The sequence below is a fragment of the Borostomias antarcticus genome (assembly GCF_949987555.1).
Source record: "Borostomias antarcticus genome assembly, chromosome: 23".
In the NCBI taxonomy this organism is placed as follows: domain Eukaryota; kingdom Metazoa; phylum Chordata; class Actinopteri; order Stomiiformes; family Stomiidae; genus Borostomias; species Borostomias antarcticus.
In genome coordinates, this window is record NC_140256.1 from 9,689,717 (window position 1) to 9,705,732 (window position 16,016).

The window sequence follows — 16,016 nt, forward strand, 5'->3', positions numbered from 1 at the left end:
TAGTACAGTGAAGAACTGTGGATAGTTCCCGTTATCATGAACTAAGAATTTCTAAACTTACAGTAAATGAAAAGAATATTGCTGTATCAAACTTAACCAATTCTTTCAGATTCAATGTAGCTTTAGCCTCTGTGTTGTGTTGTGTTGTGTCGTGTCGTGTCGTACAACCTGGTACACAGCTTTGGTTTCCTCACCACCACCGGCATTCCCCCACGGCATCCAAACCTTCTGGTTCTTCTAACATCTTAGGATCTCTAATGATCACCTCTGTCAGCTCGGGGACTTTATCGCCAGTGTGTGTGGCTTTTGTCCCCACTGCCCCCCCAGGGTCCCCGTTCGCCAGGGCCAGCCTGAAGAGCAGCAAGCATGAGAGCTCCTCCTACTTCAGGAGGAAGGAGAAGAGGATCCGATTCACCATCCGCCGCCTGGTCAAGGCACAGAGCTTCTACTGGACAGTGCTGTGTCTGGTGGGCCTCAACACTCTGTGTGTGGCCATCGTGCACTACGACCAGCCCGAGTGGCTCACCTATGCACTCTGTAAGTCCTACCTCTAATCCACACGGGAATAACACTATTTATTTTTCCCCTAAACCCCGAGATTTTATCATCTTTTATCTGTTTGCACAGGCGTGGTAGAATCAACCGTTTCTTTAATGCACTGTGTCTGTGCCCTCGAACCAGTGGGGAGGTTATATTTGACACGGTGATTGATCTGTGTGTTCAGACTTGGCAGAGTTTGTGTTCCTGGGCTTGTTCTTGACCGAGATGTCCATGAAGATGTACGGCCTGGGACCCAGGAACTATTTCCATTCCTCGTTCAACTGTTTCGATTTTGGGGTGAGCTGGAACGTTACGGTGTTCTATCGAGTCACGCAGCTGTTAGCGTGTCTCACAGGAGGGGGGTTCTGAGTGATTCAGTGGGCTGTGTCGCAGGTGATCATAGGCAGAATTCTGTCGAGTCACATTTGGAATAGCGTTGTTAGTGTGTCTCACAGGGCGGCGTTCACAGGGATTAACTGGGCTGTGTGCTGCAGGTGATCATAGGCAGTATTTTCGAGGTGATCTGGGCGGCCATCAAACCCGGGGCTTCCTTTGGCATCAGCGTCCTGAGGGCTCTCCGGCTGCTCAGGATCTTCAAAGTTACAAAGTGAGTCTCCTCTTCAGATTAAGATTCAGATTTGAATTCAGATTTTTTTTTTTATCTTATCTGAATCTCTTTTCTTCCTTCCTTTTTTTTTTTTTTTACTTTATTTAACCATGTTAAGTCTCCTTGGGATTAAACATGTATTTTACAAGACAGATCTGGCCAAGAAAGCAGCACAAAGTTACAGACACACATAACTACATAATACATTGCATTAATACAGATTAGGCATCTGACAATTAAAGATTAAAAAAGCAAGAGCCAAGTTACACATTGAAGGCAGACACTATTATTTCTAGTCAATGTTCCCACTTACGGGTCAAAAACATAAGACCTGCATTTCATTTTCCTCCATGACTTTTACTCTATCTTTAAAATCGTTTAGTGAGATAAGCTCCTGCAGTTTCATCGTTCTTTGAAGCTCATTCCAGGCCAAAGGGGCAGACAGCTGGAAGGCATTTTAGCCAAATTTGGTCTGAGTCTTTGGTACGGTCAGCAGGACACTGTAAGAACGTAGCCAATAAATGTTACTGTCCTGTAGGGTAATGAATGAGCATAGATATGATAAGGGCTGTCCCAGTATGACCTTATAAATGATGAGGTACCAGCCTACCCAGAGTTAAAGAGGGCCATCCTACTCTCATATACATGTAGAGACAACAATGATGTATTTGAGGTTTATAGTTAGTGACAAACCTCAGCATACGTAGTGCTGCGACAGGAACATGTATGTGTAGAATATCATCATCATCTATAACCGTCAGGAAGGTAGCCAAGACAAGCCTCTTTCTTGCTCCAAATGAAAAACACGCCTATTGCGGAAGTAAAAAACTTCGGCTTTTTCACAAGAGTCTCTAGGAGACTTAAAAATCAGAATCTCACTCTGAATCTCAATCTGAATCTGAATCAGTTACCTCTACATCCAAAACATTGCAGTGCCAATATTGATGCATCACAATGAATGTGATAATGATTCCCTGTGGCCCTCTAGGTACTGGAACTCCCTGAGGAACCTGGTGGTGTCTCTGCTCAACTCCATGAAGTCCATCATCAGCCTGCTCTTCCTCCTCTTCCTCTTCATCGTGGTGTTCGCCCTGCTCGGCATGCAGCTCTTTGGGGGACAGTGAGTCGACTGTTCTGATTTTACCCCAATAAACGGATTGCATAGACTGGTTGAGATTAGGTGGACCTGAGATTAGGTGGACGTCTTAGCACAGCGATGTGCGTCTCTGTGTTATCTAGATCTAGCGTCTTTTTTCTGTACCTCTACTGTAGTCTAATTATGACAGTTTGTCGCTCCCATGACTTCCATTTCCTCTTCCTCTGACCCAGCTGTCAACCAAGGACACTACAGAAAAGGGAGGCTTGCATCTCTCCTGGCCAGACCTATGAATGATTGATTCCACTCAGCTAGTGCGACCAGGCCTCTCGGTCAACCATGGGGTTAACAATCCATTTAAATGCAAAAACACTGTGGTCATGATATCTGCATGCACCAGGCAGAGGCAGACACAGACACATACACAGTACATTCCAAACAAATAGAGGCAGAAATAGAAATAAATTAAAGTTGGCAGGCCTGGACATGGGAATTCAAACTCAACAGTGGAGTTCAGCCCATCCCTGGCATAATATAAGACAGGATCTGTGTAGCCATCCCAGTTCTGTGTGCAGTCAGGCACATAATCCACTCTTTCCTGCATTTACTGTACCAGTTCCAGGAAGCCTGGAGGTCCTGTGTACAGTAACCAACATCAATGACAGAGCCATGAACACATTGTTTTGATAGAGGGTCAATACTGCTGACATCAGAAAAATTAGATACGCATCCAATGAACAACAGAATAATTTTTTGGTATATGGTCCATTCCATTAGTTGTAATATTGAGTTAATCTACCTGGACCTTTCCCAGAGTGGTTGAACTGCATAATCAGACCAGCTAGAACCGCCCCCAACCTGCCCACTCCAAGCTGTTCAGGAAATGTGTTATTGCCAAACCCACTTGAGCTAAGGCTTGCCATCCAGGTGTAAATGGAACATCACAACTCAGTCTGATGGGCATTACAGCAAGATGTGACCACATACCTACTGTACAGTATGCTAGATTGGGAAGACTAGTATTACAGTAGATCCACATGGTAGTAGCTGAGATCACCTTGTCTTTTTGTTTACTTAATACCCTTGAAATGCTGAGATTATGGTATGAGGACCATAATGAGATACTCACTAATGAGTGCATATACTGTACAGTATACCAACAATTTCATCAGGCAGAGATAGACTTACTAGCAGGAAATCTCATCAGACATCTTTTTCATTGTGGTAAAATGTAATTAGGTCCCTGAAGATACTCTGAAACATAAAATGTCAGAATTATCTGATTTAACCCAGGCTGTGCTTTGAGATTACAGAGGAAACGAAACCAGTTGTGCTCTCACAGTGTTCAGTACATTGTTTCCTGCAGGAACATAGAGGGAAGGGATTATTTTAGGGATAGTTGAGGTGAACTAGTTCATGATGTTCTGAACCTGTTTGTTTACTCTGCAGGTTTAATTTTGAGGAGGAGACGCCAACGACCAACTTTGACACGTTCCCCGCGGCTATCCTCACTGTCTTCCAGGTAAGATGTCACTTTGGGCGCTGACAGAATGCTCATATCAGACGTGTTTATTATTCCCTGCAGCAATTCCCTGGACACCGAACGCGCCTGTGACTAAGAGTTTCTGTCTGTCCCAGATCTTGACAGGCGAGGATTGGAACGCAGTGATGTACCATGGGATCGAGTCTCAGGGGGGCGTTCGGCGTGGAATGTTCTCCTCGATCTACTTCATCGTTCTCACTCTGTTTGGAAACTGTATCCTCCCCCCCCTCACGGATCTGAATCGATTAACCTTTACAGCTGGCAAGCGGCATGATATTCAACACTACGATAGCAGAATGATACCTCGTTGATTTAAAAACAGCGGGGGTTGTTTTAGTGTAAATATTGAATGATCATTTATTGAGGGATTGACCGTTTGATCGTTCCTGAGACCACAATGACCAGATACTCTTCTCAACGTCTTTTTGGCCATCGCCGTTGATAACCTTGCAAACGCCCAGGAGCTCACCAAGGTATGGTAGGAGCACACAACAGCAGAGGCTCACTAACATACTGTAGCAGTTCCCATAGAGGGTGCAGGCAAGCCGGTGTTTGACCTCTGCCAGTTACGCACAGTGTCTCTGATAGTCGCCTCCAGTGTCTCTGATACAGTAGTTACCTTCAGTGCCTCTGACAGCCCATGGTCGCTGATAGTGGCCCCTAGTGTCTCTCACAGTTACCTCCAGCCCTACGTGTTCTTGGGAGACCTGGTTATCCTGATGATCCATCATAAAAGACAACTGTCTTAAATCAAATGGTGGTTCATCCCTGTGTTGATGTTTGTAGAATTGGACAGTAAATATTACTATTAGGATATACGGCGCCCTACTGTACCTTATTGGCTCCGTAAGGCTGTCTGCTGGCCTGAGTGATGTTTGTCCCGCACAGTAACTCAAGGTAATGAACCGTCCAACTGGTTGTAGGATTTGCTGCCATTAATATCTCATCTATGGAGTAGCGTCGGTCTAAGCGGCCACTCGAGAAATGATTGATGGCGGTAGGGCCTGCTATCGTGTTCCCCTGATGTCACCTCCAGCGGGGTCTGTGCTTGTGTGCGCGCGTTCTCAGGACGAGGAGGAGCAGGAAGAGGCCATCAATAAGAAGTTGGCCTTGCAGAAAGCCAAGGAGGTGAAGGAGGTCAGCCCCATGTCTGCGGCCAACATCTCCATCACAGCGTAAGTCCGCAGGCGTCTGAAAGTCTCTCTGCTTGCCCCGCCCCTCTGACTCCCCCCCCTGGACACGCCGGACTCCCCCACCCCTTCCCCAGAGATGCCTTATATTATGATTATATTATGATGCGGGAACATATGATTTTCTGTTATACACTGTGTTTTTTGTTTTGCTGTCTTATACTCTGCGAGTCACTGTACCGGGCACAGTGCTGAATATGTGATCATGAGAGCCAGTTGATAACAGGCTTCTGCTGCTGAACCCGGGTCTGAGACTAGTACAGGTTGATTCTGAAGCATCCTCCCCATCCTGTAGTGTGTAACTGTTCAGGCCTACTGTATGTGGACCTCAGAGAACCAGCCGCTCCATATCCCAGTTAGCACCGCGCGGCAGCACGATGGCATACCCCTAACGATGTAACAAGCTGCCATCATGTTCCCGTGTGTCTGTCCGTGACTGTAATTGAGTTGCGGTGTTTAAAGTTTGTACACGACGCAGGAGCTGCCAGTCACTAAGCCCCCCCTCTCCTTGCAATCCCATTCATCTGGTACAACATCTGCTTCCTGTCTCGTCATCGTTGGGGATAGTGATTCTGTTAATCGTCGCCATCACTTTATGTCTACGTTTTATCTTAGAGCACTGTCTTAGCTTGCTACTTTAGAACGTGTACAGTAGTAGCCATCGATATGACTGTTTGTTGGCTTTGAGATATTTTGTCCTCCACACTTCCTCATTGGAATGTCATGTACCAAAAAAGTGTAAGATGCTAATTGGTTTCCAGTGTTATTTAAAAATGAAATAGCACTGACTACAGTACATACCTGGAGGTTAAAATCTGAAACCAGCAAGTCTCTGGACATTTCTGTACTCACTCATTTTGTTCGTCTTACTTAGTTTTGCTTCTCTAACCGGAGTCTCCCATTGAGTTGACATGTAACGGGAGGGTCATAGACAGACGGACGGACATGCGGTAGGCCTCCTTCCTCCTGTCCGTCTGGTTGACCTCTGACCTCTCCCTGTGTTTTCTTTTCCCTCCCCCATCTTTTGTTTTTGCATGTGCAGTTTTGTAAAGCACAGTCGAGGTGCACACTCTAGCAGCTCGTCCGTCTGCAGCCTTAATTCACTGTGAGTTTTTACTCTCCGTTACAATCTACTCCATCATCCTCTCTCTCTCTCTCTCTCTCTCTCTCTCTCTCTCTCTCTCTCTCTCCTCTGCCCTCCCCTCTTCTTCTCTCACTCCTCTCCTCTTCACTCCTCTAATCGTCATTCCTTTCCCCTCCTCCTCTCTTCACACCCCCTGCTCTCTTCTCCTCTCATCTCCTCTCTTCTCCTCTCATCTCCTCTTCCCCTCCCCTTTCCTCTCATCTCCTCTCCCCTCTCCTCCTCTCCTCTCACCGATGTTATCATAATGTCACCCCATTATGATATCTGTATGTTGACTTGTAACAGATGAATGTGGCCGACTCTCTCGCTGTCAGGTGTCATGGGATGGATGTGTTTGTGTTTAGATCTCTGTGCACCGGCCCTGGTTCCTTCATATTTCCCGACCGAGGTCTCTCTCAGGACCTCCTCCCCCTAAAGAATGACTCCTCCCTACTGTATATTGTCTCATCTCTCTCTCTCCCCCGACCGAGGCCCCCTTCATCTCACAGTGACAGGTTGGCTCTGGCTTGCTGTACACTGTGTGCCCACTCTGAGTCAAGCTGGCCAGAGCCTATCTGTGGCTATTCCTCTGGCAGTAGCCCTCGGCTGTACAGACCTAGGCAGGCGGGGAGGGAGGGAGGGAGGGAGGAAGGGAGGGAGGGACCGGGAACAGCTTTCCCTCCAGCAGCGCCACAAGAAGCCGTGGCCGACACTCAGTGAGTCAGCACTTCCATCTGAAAGACACAATGCCATTAAAGCATCTGTTAAGCTCCCAGACAGACTCACACTCACAGTCGCCCCTGCTTGTTGAAGGGCTTTATCCTATTAGTCACAGTCACACCCCGGTCTCTGAAATCTCCCAATTACCGCCCAAGAATGGTAGTCCAGCAGCAGCAGCACTGGTAGTAATAGTTAAAAACGTTGCTTGATATGTGTATAGTGCAATACCCATAATATCTGGGGTGTGTCTACTCTGTCCTTTGTCATTTCCTTCCCTTGCTTCCTCTTTGTAGCGCTTATGTCTCCCTGTGTTTCCTCGCAGTCAGTCTCTGGAAGCTCTCTGTCGTCCTCTGTGGCTTGTCTCTGTGTTGCCTAACCTGCTGTGACACTTCTATGGACTGGCTGCAGTCCTTGTTTGTTTCAATGTGCTCCTTCCTTTATGTGTTGTAGGAGTTATGTCTGCACCCCAGTCCATCACTTCCTGAGGTAAACCTACCTTCTGCCATAGAGGCGGCCATGTCGATAGTGTAAAGCATACATAGCTTCTTGGAAAACACTGCCATCACGCCATTCTCGGATCATTCTTGGATCAGGACTCAAAAGCAACATTGTTTACCTCACATCTTGTCATATCCTCTCCAGTGAGCATACTAGGCCATCATATCCTCTCTAGTGAGCATACTAGGCCATTCACTAAGCCCAGTCCCATCTTTTCACGAGTTTTAAAAACCAGAGCTGCTACAGTATAGCCTAGGGATGTAGCCAGTGTTTTAATACAGGTGGACAGTAAGTAATAAAGGTTACATTGAGCCTTCTGTGTCAATGGAGGATTTGAATTAGAATCTGAGTCATGTCCCAGATCGATAAGAGCATGATCGGATAATTCCCCAGAGGAGAGATAGCTGTTGATTTATCTGACTGGTGTCGACATGCAGTCAAATAAGGACTCTTAGCCTGTCAGTGTATCAGTCACCTGAGCCTTCCCAACGACAGTTAAAAATAAACAGTTGTGAAGCAGTTGTATGGCTTCGATATTTTTTGCTGCATTGCAGAATGAGACTGAGTCTGAGACAGCGCTGTACAGGGCATAATCAGAATGCATGGTTGACCATTTCAGATTGTACTGAGCATCGACATTGACAGGGCCAGCGAAGCGCGTCACAGCATGGTTCCAGCGCCATGCTTGGCTGCGGTCTGGACACATAACTCTCTACCTGGGACCCCACAGAGAGAGAGAGACACAGAGAGAGAGAGAGAGAGACTTGCTGCTCTGCTGTGTTAGATCCACCATTGTACCCCAGCCATGCAGTAAACCAATCCCTCAGCATGTTAGAGCTTTATGTGTCGTGAGGTTATATCCTCCCAGACTGCTGTTTGAAGCTTCCCATCATCATAAACTGCACATGACCTGTGAAGACTTTTTGGTAAACACGAAATTCAATTTCTCAATACTGTATCTTCAACAGTAAAAACAGAAATGCTAGTACTGAAATCAGTGTCTTTTATTTAAAACTACCACTCCCATTACCCTGTAGCAAACTTGACCTGTCCTGTCCGCCTGCAGCAAGGAGCAGCAGAAGTCTCTGAAGATGATGTCAGTGTGGGAGCAGCGCACCACCCAGCTGCGCAGACACAACCTGCGGGCCAGCTGCGAGGCGCTGTACAGCGAGCTGGACCCCGAAGAGCGACTGCGCATGTCCTCCGCCCTGCACATCCGCCCGGACATGAAGACCCACCTGGACCGCCCCCTGGTGGTAGAGCCCCGCGACGGCCCCGCCGCCGCCACCGCAGCCGCCGCGACGGCCCAGCAGCGACACAACAACAACGGCGGTGGCGGCAAGCCCCCGAGGACCCCCGAGGAGGCCGAGACCCCCGCGGATCCGCCGCCACCAAACCGCCGGCACCACCGCCACAGGGACAGGGAGAGGCCCGCCGCCGCCGGTGACGACGAGAACGGGGAGACGGGTGACGGCAGGGAAGGCCGGCACCGTCACGTCCACCACAGCCGCGCCAAGGACCCGGACGCCGGCGCTGCCAGGGGACGGGACGGGAGGGGCGAGCGCTCGCGCAGCCGCGAGGGCGGACGGCGGCACCACCACCAGAGCTCGGCGGACGAGGGGGGGGGCGGGGGAGGGGCCGCGGGGGAGAGGGAGCACCGCCACCACCACTCCCACCGGCAGACCAGGGAGGGGAACGGCGCAGCCAACGGCGGCGGGAGGGGAGGGGGGGGCGAGCGCCGGCCACGCCACAAGGACGGACGCTCGGCCACTCGGGGAGACGGGGAGAGGTGCTCCAAGGGTGAGAACGGGGCCAATGGGGAGAGGAGGAAACACAGGACGCACGGCTCCAGGGGCCCGTCCACGCTGGAGGGGGAGGAGCACAGGGACAACGGCGAGCGGGACAGGGGCCACGGCTACAGGTGAGACCGACTATGACCAGCTACGGAGCTCACTCTCACGGCCTAGGTCAGCCATTCTCAATCAGTGGTCCGCGGCCCACTGGTGGTAATAAAATAAAGTTGGTAATTTACAAAGCTTGTTATTTTTCTATCTAAATGTACTCAAGAATTCACATATAAATACAACATTTCAAGTTAAAAAGGAATCATTTCAATGACCAGTTATGTTTTAATATCACCACGGCAATGAAATCCGAATGTCTTCAGCTAACGTAGCTTGCTAGCAAACATTCCCTGGGATGCAAACTTCCCCTTGTCCTCGGATGCGAAAAGTGACAGACCGCCAGCTTTTTTTTCTCATGTACTATATTTGGGAAGGTGGTCCTCATTTTAACATTTCTTTTTAACAATCAAAAGTGGGCCTTAAGTTACAAAAGATTGAGAAACCTTGGCCTAGGTGACTTGCTCCGTCGCTAAAACAATATACAGTATCACGCCAACCACTCTGTATATCATGAACGGAGTCTAATCTATACTGCTCAGAGACTCACTCTGTCCGCGTGGTTGCTGCCTGGTGTGTCTCCCAGAGACAGGTACCAGGATGTGGAGGGAGACTCCCTGGCCATCACCCCCCAGCAGGGCCCCGGGGACCAGACGCAGGGCTCAGACAGACCCGAGGACTCAGACAACCAGAGGAACATCAGGAGAACGGGACACGTCCCTCCGGTTACCATCACCTCTCCGCCAGGGGAGACCACCCTAATCCCCAGTCAGTATCTATCTATCTATCTATCTATCTATCTATCTATCTATCTATCTATCTATCTATCTATCTATCTATCTATCTATCTATCTATCTATCTATCTATCTATCTATCTATCTATCTATCTATCTATCTATCTATCTATCTGTCTATCTGTGTGCCTGTCTGTCTGTCTGTCTGTCTGTCTGTCTGTCTGTCTGTCTGTCTGTCTGTCTGTCTGTCTGTCTATATTCTTTCTATCTATCTAATGAAGCTGTGTTGTTGTTGAAGTGTGTCTAAGGCCCCGCCCACACATACACAGATATTTATGAAAACATACTTTTTTTTAGCTCCGTCCTTTACCTTGTAGTGTGGACGGTGATATTTTCCCCAAATCTGTTGGTGTAGACGTTTTTTTAACTGGAGGGGGGGGGGCAATACGTTTTTAGAAATATCTGTGTTCGTGGGGGTGTGGCCTAAGCCTCTGTGTGCATGTCCCTCAGTGAACAGTATAGACTGTGAGACCATGCCCATGAATGAGGAGAAGAAAACTCTGGAAGACCTCTCTCAGAACGGACCCAGGCCCATCCTGCCTTACAGCTCCATGTTTGTGTTTGGACAGACCAACCCGTGAGTCCGGCCCTCGCCGCAAATCACACCACTACCGCCCCGTGCTTTCCAGGGAGTTAGCCTGCAAGTAAACGTTGTTGCCCACCTCATTTCAGTACCTCGAGAGACGCCGTTAAATTTGAAGCAGTTAAATTTAAAAGTGTAGGTCATAAAGGCAATGGAGTAGCTCTCTCCTTTACATCCACTCTCACTGAAATGTCCATCTCCATACATAGCCTGCCTGTAAACCTAGTTGGCATAGAGCAACTATCAATTAACGACAAACAAACAAATGCAGCATCCACTGTAATAGCAGCCATTGCAAGGAATAGTGTTTACATTCGTTGATACCTCTCTGGTGGTTTGTGTGTCGATAGGAGACTCTGCATTTATAGGGTGTGTCCCCCCCCCCTCTCTCTCTCTCTTTCTCTCCCCCTCCATCCCTCCCTCTCTTTCTCTGTCTTTATCTCTCTCTCTTTCCCTCTTACTCTCTTGTTCTCTAGGGTGAGGCGTCTGTGCCACTACATAGTGACCATGCGGTACTTTGAGATGTGTATCCTGGTAGTAATTGCTATGAGTAGCATTGCATTGGCTGCAGAGGACCCTGTCCAGGCTAACGCCCCACGCAACAATGTAAGTCACACGCACGAACACGCACCCAGGGGCGGACTGGGGAAATAATTGTGGTCGGGCAACGTAGCCCCAGTCGGCCCACAGGACGTGCTTTCCGATTTGTTGACCGGGGGGATGGGGCGGGGGGGGGGGGGGTGCTGAGCGATCTGTTGAGCGGTTGGGGGGGGGGGGGGGGGGAGGGGGGACAGGCCCATCGGGATTCGTCCCGAACGTCCCAATGGCCAGTCCGTCCGCCATTGGCTTAGCCACATGTCCCAAGACTCTGCTAGGAAAACAAGGACAGGTGGAACACCACCGAATCCGTCTGTGAGGAAAGCAATGAAAACAAATAGGCAGCTGTTCCAATGAGTCGGGAGGCTAATTAGTTTAGCATCGCTTCTTTGCTGTGTTTTCACTCCTACCTCCTCCTTTCGCTCTCTCTCTCTCTGCCGTGCAGGTGCTCAAGTATTTGGACTACGTCTTTACCGGAGTCTTCACATTTGAAATGGTGATCAAGGTAAGAGGCTAGACAAACACACAGCCTTGGTTGCCGTTTCGCTATGAGTAAAATGACTCTCCACAACAGTTCTGTGAGATCCGTCTTGGACTTAATGTGCTTGTCTAGGATTGATGTCTCAATCGTTGTTCCTCCTATTGGACCCCTGCCACGCCTGTCATTATTCAGCTACAACATAACGTACTGAGAGCACTTTAGTTTGACGAATGTGGATTAGACAATATGAGGGCGTCAATGTCAGTGCCCCACCCTCACTGCAGTCGTCTAACTGCTGCTCTCTCTCCCTGTCTCTCTCTCTGTCTGTGTCTCTCTCTCTCTCTCTCTCTCTCTCCCTCTTTCTGGCTAACTCTCTGTCTGTCTCTCCTTTTCTCTCTTTCTGTCTCCCTCTCTCTCTGCCTCTCTCCCGTTCTCTCTCTCACTCTCTGCCTTTCTCTCTCTCTCTCTCTCTCTCTCTCTCTCTCTCCCTCTTTCTGGCTAACTCTCTGTCTGTCTCTCCTTTTCTCTCTCTCTGTCTCTCTCTCTCTCTGCCTCTCTCCCGTTCTCTCTCTCTCTCTCTCACTCTCTGCCTTTCTCTCTCTCTCTCTCTCTCTCTCTCTCTCAGATGGTGGATCTGGGCCTGCTGCTCCACCCTGGTTCTTACTTCAGAGATCTCTGGAACATCTTAGACTTCATTGTGGTCAGTGGAGCACTGGTGGCATTTGCATTTTCGTAAGTTCTTCATTTCAATATTTATACAGTACCTTGTTTTATGACATTTAGAAAGAATGAGAATGAACATTACTGTACAGTATCCTCTGCAGAATAAAGTGTATTTCCACTGTGTGATTTGAATAAATGTACCATCATGGTATCCCTCCTTGGAACATTTTCCTACTGCTGATTCATTTTAGTTCTCGTATCATTTTTAGCGATGAGCTTTGTCATAGTTTGAGTTGAATTGTATAAGACTGTATAGTTCTACAGGTAAACTCAGTGTTTGATGTCAGAGAGCTCCTACCACAGGTTGAGTTTAACCATCTACACCATGTGATTCTAAGAAAAAAACACACCTTTAGCTCTAACAACAACTCACTGGGAAGCAAAGAATGCAAACAATATGTCTGTCTGCAGGTGTGCAGGCTTGGTTGGGCTTTATTGCTTGTAAGGGTGGTAATTGCAAGAAATTAACTTCCACAAAATGCTCTCTTCTGTACTGTGTGTGTGTGTGTTTGTGTGTGTGTGTTCTTCATGTACGTGTGTGTGTTCATGCGTGTGTGTGTGTGTACGTGTGTGTGTGTGTGTGTCTGTGTGTCTGTGTGTGAGCATGTGTACTTCACAAGTGTGTTCTTCATGTACGTGTGTGTGTACAGTATGTGTGCGTTTGTATGTCATGCGTGTGTGAGTGTGTGTGTGTGCGTGCGCGCGTGCGTGTGTGCGTGCGTGCGCATGTGTGTGGATGTGCTGTGTGTACTATTGACTCTACGTTCCTCTTCTGTCTCCTTGTGGCTTGGATCTCTTGAAGGAGCATCATGGGGTAATGCCTTCTCTCCCTGCCTCACTCATCTTGCCTGTGTGTGTGTGTGTGCGTATGAGTGTGTGTGTGTGTACGCGTATGCGTGTGTGTGTGAGCTAACAGGGCCCATGCTCTCCTTATAGGCCTGTGCAGTCGCACACACATCCTCTCTCATTTCATCTGTTATGGTCCACTTGTGCTTTTTTCACACTCACCGGAGTCCATCAGCTGTCGGCCATGCTCTCCTCCCCTAGAGGGCATGTTGCACCAGTGTGTTTGCTACAGTATACGTTCTCTAACGCCTACGCGCTGTATCTACTGAGGCTATGTGTTCATTCACCAAACACATACCGTTATGTGCTAGCTCTTCTGAGGCAGGGGAGGAACTACCATCGGCTGACATGACATGAATGACCTCAGTACATCCACCTCTGGTCTGCGCATGGACATTAGTGCGAGTTCCAAATGTATGCTGTGACCCTCAATAGACAGTGTGTCTATGAAGCTGTCTGTGAATGACCATACATTCTCATCCATCCCAACTTTATATATATATATACAGTATATATGTACAGTACATATATATGTGTGTGTGTGTCTGTGTGTGTGTACTGTGTGTGTGTGCTCACACACGGTCTGCCTCTACCTATGTCTCCCATAACCAAAGGAACAGATTGGCGGTCGTGTTGACAGATGGGCGTCGTTTTCCGCCGCATGTCTCAGAGGCTCATTCTGTCCGTCATCTCCATGCATCCCCGCCCCTCTGCGTGAACGCGCCGCCGCCCGCCACGGCAAGCACACTATGATGTATCACACCGCACGCGCGTACAGTCAGGTGACTCCGGGCGCCACGCGGCCGTGCAGCGCTGACGTGGGTTTATATCTGTGCTGAACGCTGTAGAGCGGTCTTGAACGCCACTCCGGAGGTGGTACCTTGCAGGGCGACCTGCTTTTGTGGTGATTTTCTTGAATCTCTCAAGAAATTTGCCCTATCCTCAGAGAGGTGTTTTCTTTCCTGTCGGGGGTTCTTACCTTTGAAATGTCTGTCAGAAAAGACAAACTTTTACCATGTCCTTGAGCACGAGCAAGTACCAGGATTGTCTTTTTAAACAACGCAAAGACAACTTGATTTTTATGAGACTGATATCATGTAATTGTCTTGGATTCAGTGTGAATAGCCTGATATACTATGCAGAGTTGTAGGGCTGATATGTGTTACATCTGTAGAAATTGTGTATGCTCTACTGTACATTATGCCAATGGATTGTTTGCATGTGTGTGTGTGTGTGTGTGTCTGTCTGTCTATGCGCATGCATGAGTGGGAAGCTTCCATAATTGTGCTCTGTACCTTGTGTCTTATCACTGTTTTCCCCCATTAGATCGCAACAAGGTGTGACCAGGTGGGGACCCCCCCTACACTCCCCCTACCCTCTCCCCATTCCTCTGACCCCCCCTCTCTAACCCTCTACCCCTCCCTCTCTTAGACTAGTAGGCCTATGATGTCTAAATCTCTAAATGAGTCAACTGTCTTTACCTCAGCAGGAGCCTTTACAGTCTAATTCTGGTAGCTCTCAACAGAAACCTTGATTTGCAAAAAGGACGGTGACCAAGGCACTCTTCTAGTGGAAAAGTAAAAAGCCTTTTTTGAATAGCTAATAAAACTATTGAAATGCACCTGCTCTATGTTCTGCGGCACACAGGCCTTTATCAGGGGGACTAGTATTTGCTCTTCCTAAGAGCCCTCAGTGAATGGAGGTTCAAGCAAACCCGACTTGTACTATTGACAAGGACCTGCACTTCACCTCACTTCACAAGACAAATACTACTCAGTATTTGCGTTCCACTTCATTAATATATATGTTAATTCGGTGTCCTGCATTGTGGATATATTCAAAGCCAGCAGAGAGGCACAGTTTTACCTGGACAGTGACAGCATCAGTACAGAGAAGCACATACAGTGTAGGAGATATACAGTTGAGACAGTAGCTGGGTTTTATTTTGCCGGTGATCTTTGTCTCTGTTCCAGGGGACATGAGGTGGGGTGTGGTACTAGACACCTATATCGCTCTGATATCCTCATGAATTCAACCCCCCTTCCTGGCCGCCCTGACAGATTTGTCGGTAACACTTTATATTAAGGTCCTTTTACTAAACATTAGTTTTACTATGCTTATTAACATGAATATGTGCTAATAAGACATGTATAAATGCTAATAATAGCATTATACATATGTTTGTTGTTAAATTATAAGACATTTATAAGCAACTTGTTAACAGTTTTACTGTAGCTTGTTGGTGGCGTAGCTGGTTAGAACAATGTTTTTCCCGCAGGAGACCCGTGTACAAATCCAACGTAAATATACAACGCAGACGAGTTGAAATGGTCACAAGTGCATAATAAAGGGTTTATTAACCTTGATAAGGCACTGTTTTCACTTTAGATCCTTTAGCTGCAAAATGCATAGTAACATGCATAATAAGCGCCTAATTAATGGTAATAAGTATGTGTACGAAACTAATAAGGCTAATAAGACTAACATTCTTAAGCAGTCTATAAACTATAAAAAAATTGCTTAAAAATGTATTTTAATCTAACAAAAAACTTGTTTATAATTATAATATAATTATAATATATTAACACCTATATTGTAAATGTCTTATTAACACATATTAATGTTATCTTATGAGGACCTTATTACCTATCAACTTATGCTTAATAAGAGGACCTAGGCTTAATATAAGGTGTTACTTATTTGTCACTTCTAAGCCCCCGTAGGAAACCACTGTGGCAGCAGTGAGCATCCAGTCATTTTGCTTTTCCTCTCT

General features: G+C 47.5%; 1 protein-coding gene across 1 annotated transcript in view; it reads left to right on the forward strand.

Annotated features, from left to right (window-relative positions):
* cacna1ba (calcium channel, voltage-dependent, N type, alpha 1B subunit, a) overlaps positions 1-16,016 on the forward strand; it is a gene marked incomplete at both ends in the record, with an annotated part of 69,670 nt that overhangs the window by 34,178 nt on the left and 19,476 nt on the right. Inside the window, 16 exons of the mRNA XM_084456822.1 lie at positions 328-537; positions 725-837; positions 1,035-1,147; positions 2,136-2,267; positions 3,693-3,765; positions 3,882-3,999; positions 4,192-4,259; positions 4,855-4,961; positions 6,019-6,081; positions 8,384-9,238; positions 9,805-9,986; positions 10,464-10,590; positions 11,073-11,202; positions 11,639-11,698; positions 12,300-12,406; positions 14,570-14,590. Coding sequence (XP_084312948.1) covers positions 328-537; positions 725-837; positions 1,035-1,147; positions 2,136-2,267; positions 3,693-3,765; positions 3,882-3,999; positions 4,192-4,259; positions 4,855-4,961; positions 6,019-6,081; positions 8,384-9,238; positions 9,805-9,986; positions 10,464-10,590; positions 11,073-11,202; positions 11,639-11,698; positions 12,300-12,406; positions 14,570-14,590 — 2,479 coding nt within the window. The remainder of the gene's footprint in view (positions 1-327; positions 538-724; positions 838-1,034; positions 1,148-2,135; positions 2,268-3,692; positions 3,766-3,881; positions 4,000-4,191; positions 4,260-4,854; positions 4,962-6,018; positions 6,082-8,383; positions 9,239-9,804; positions 9,987-10,463; positions 10,591-11,072; positions 11,203-11,638; positions 11,699-12,299; positions 12,407-14,569; positions 14,591-16,016) is intronic.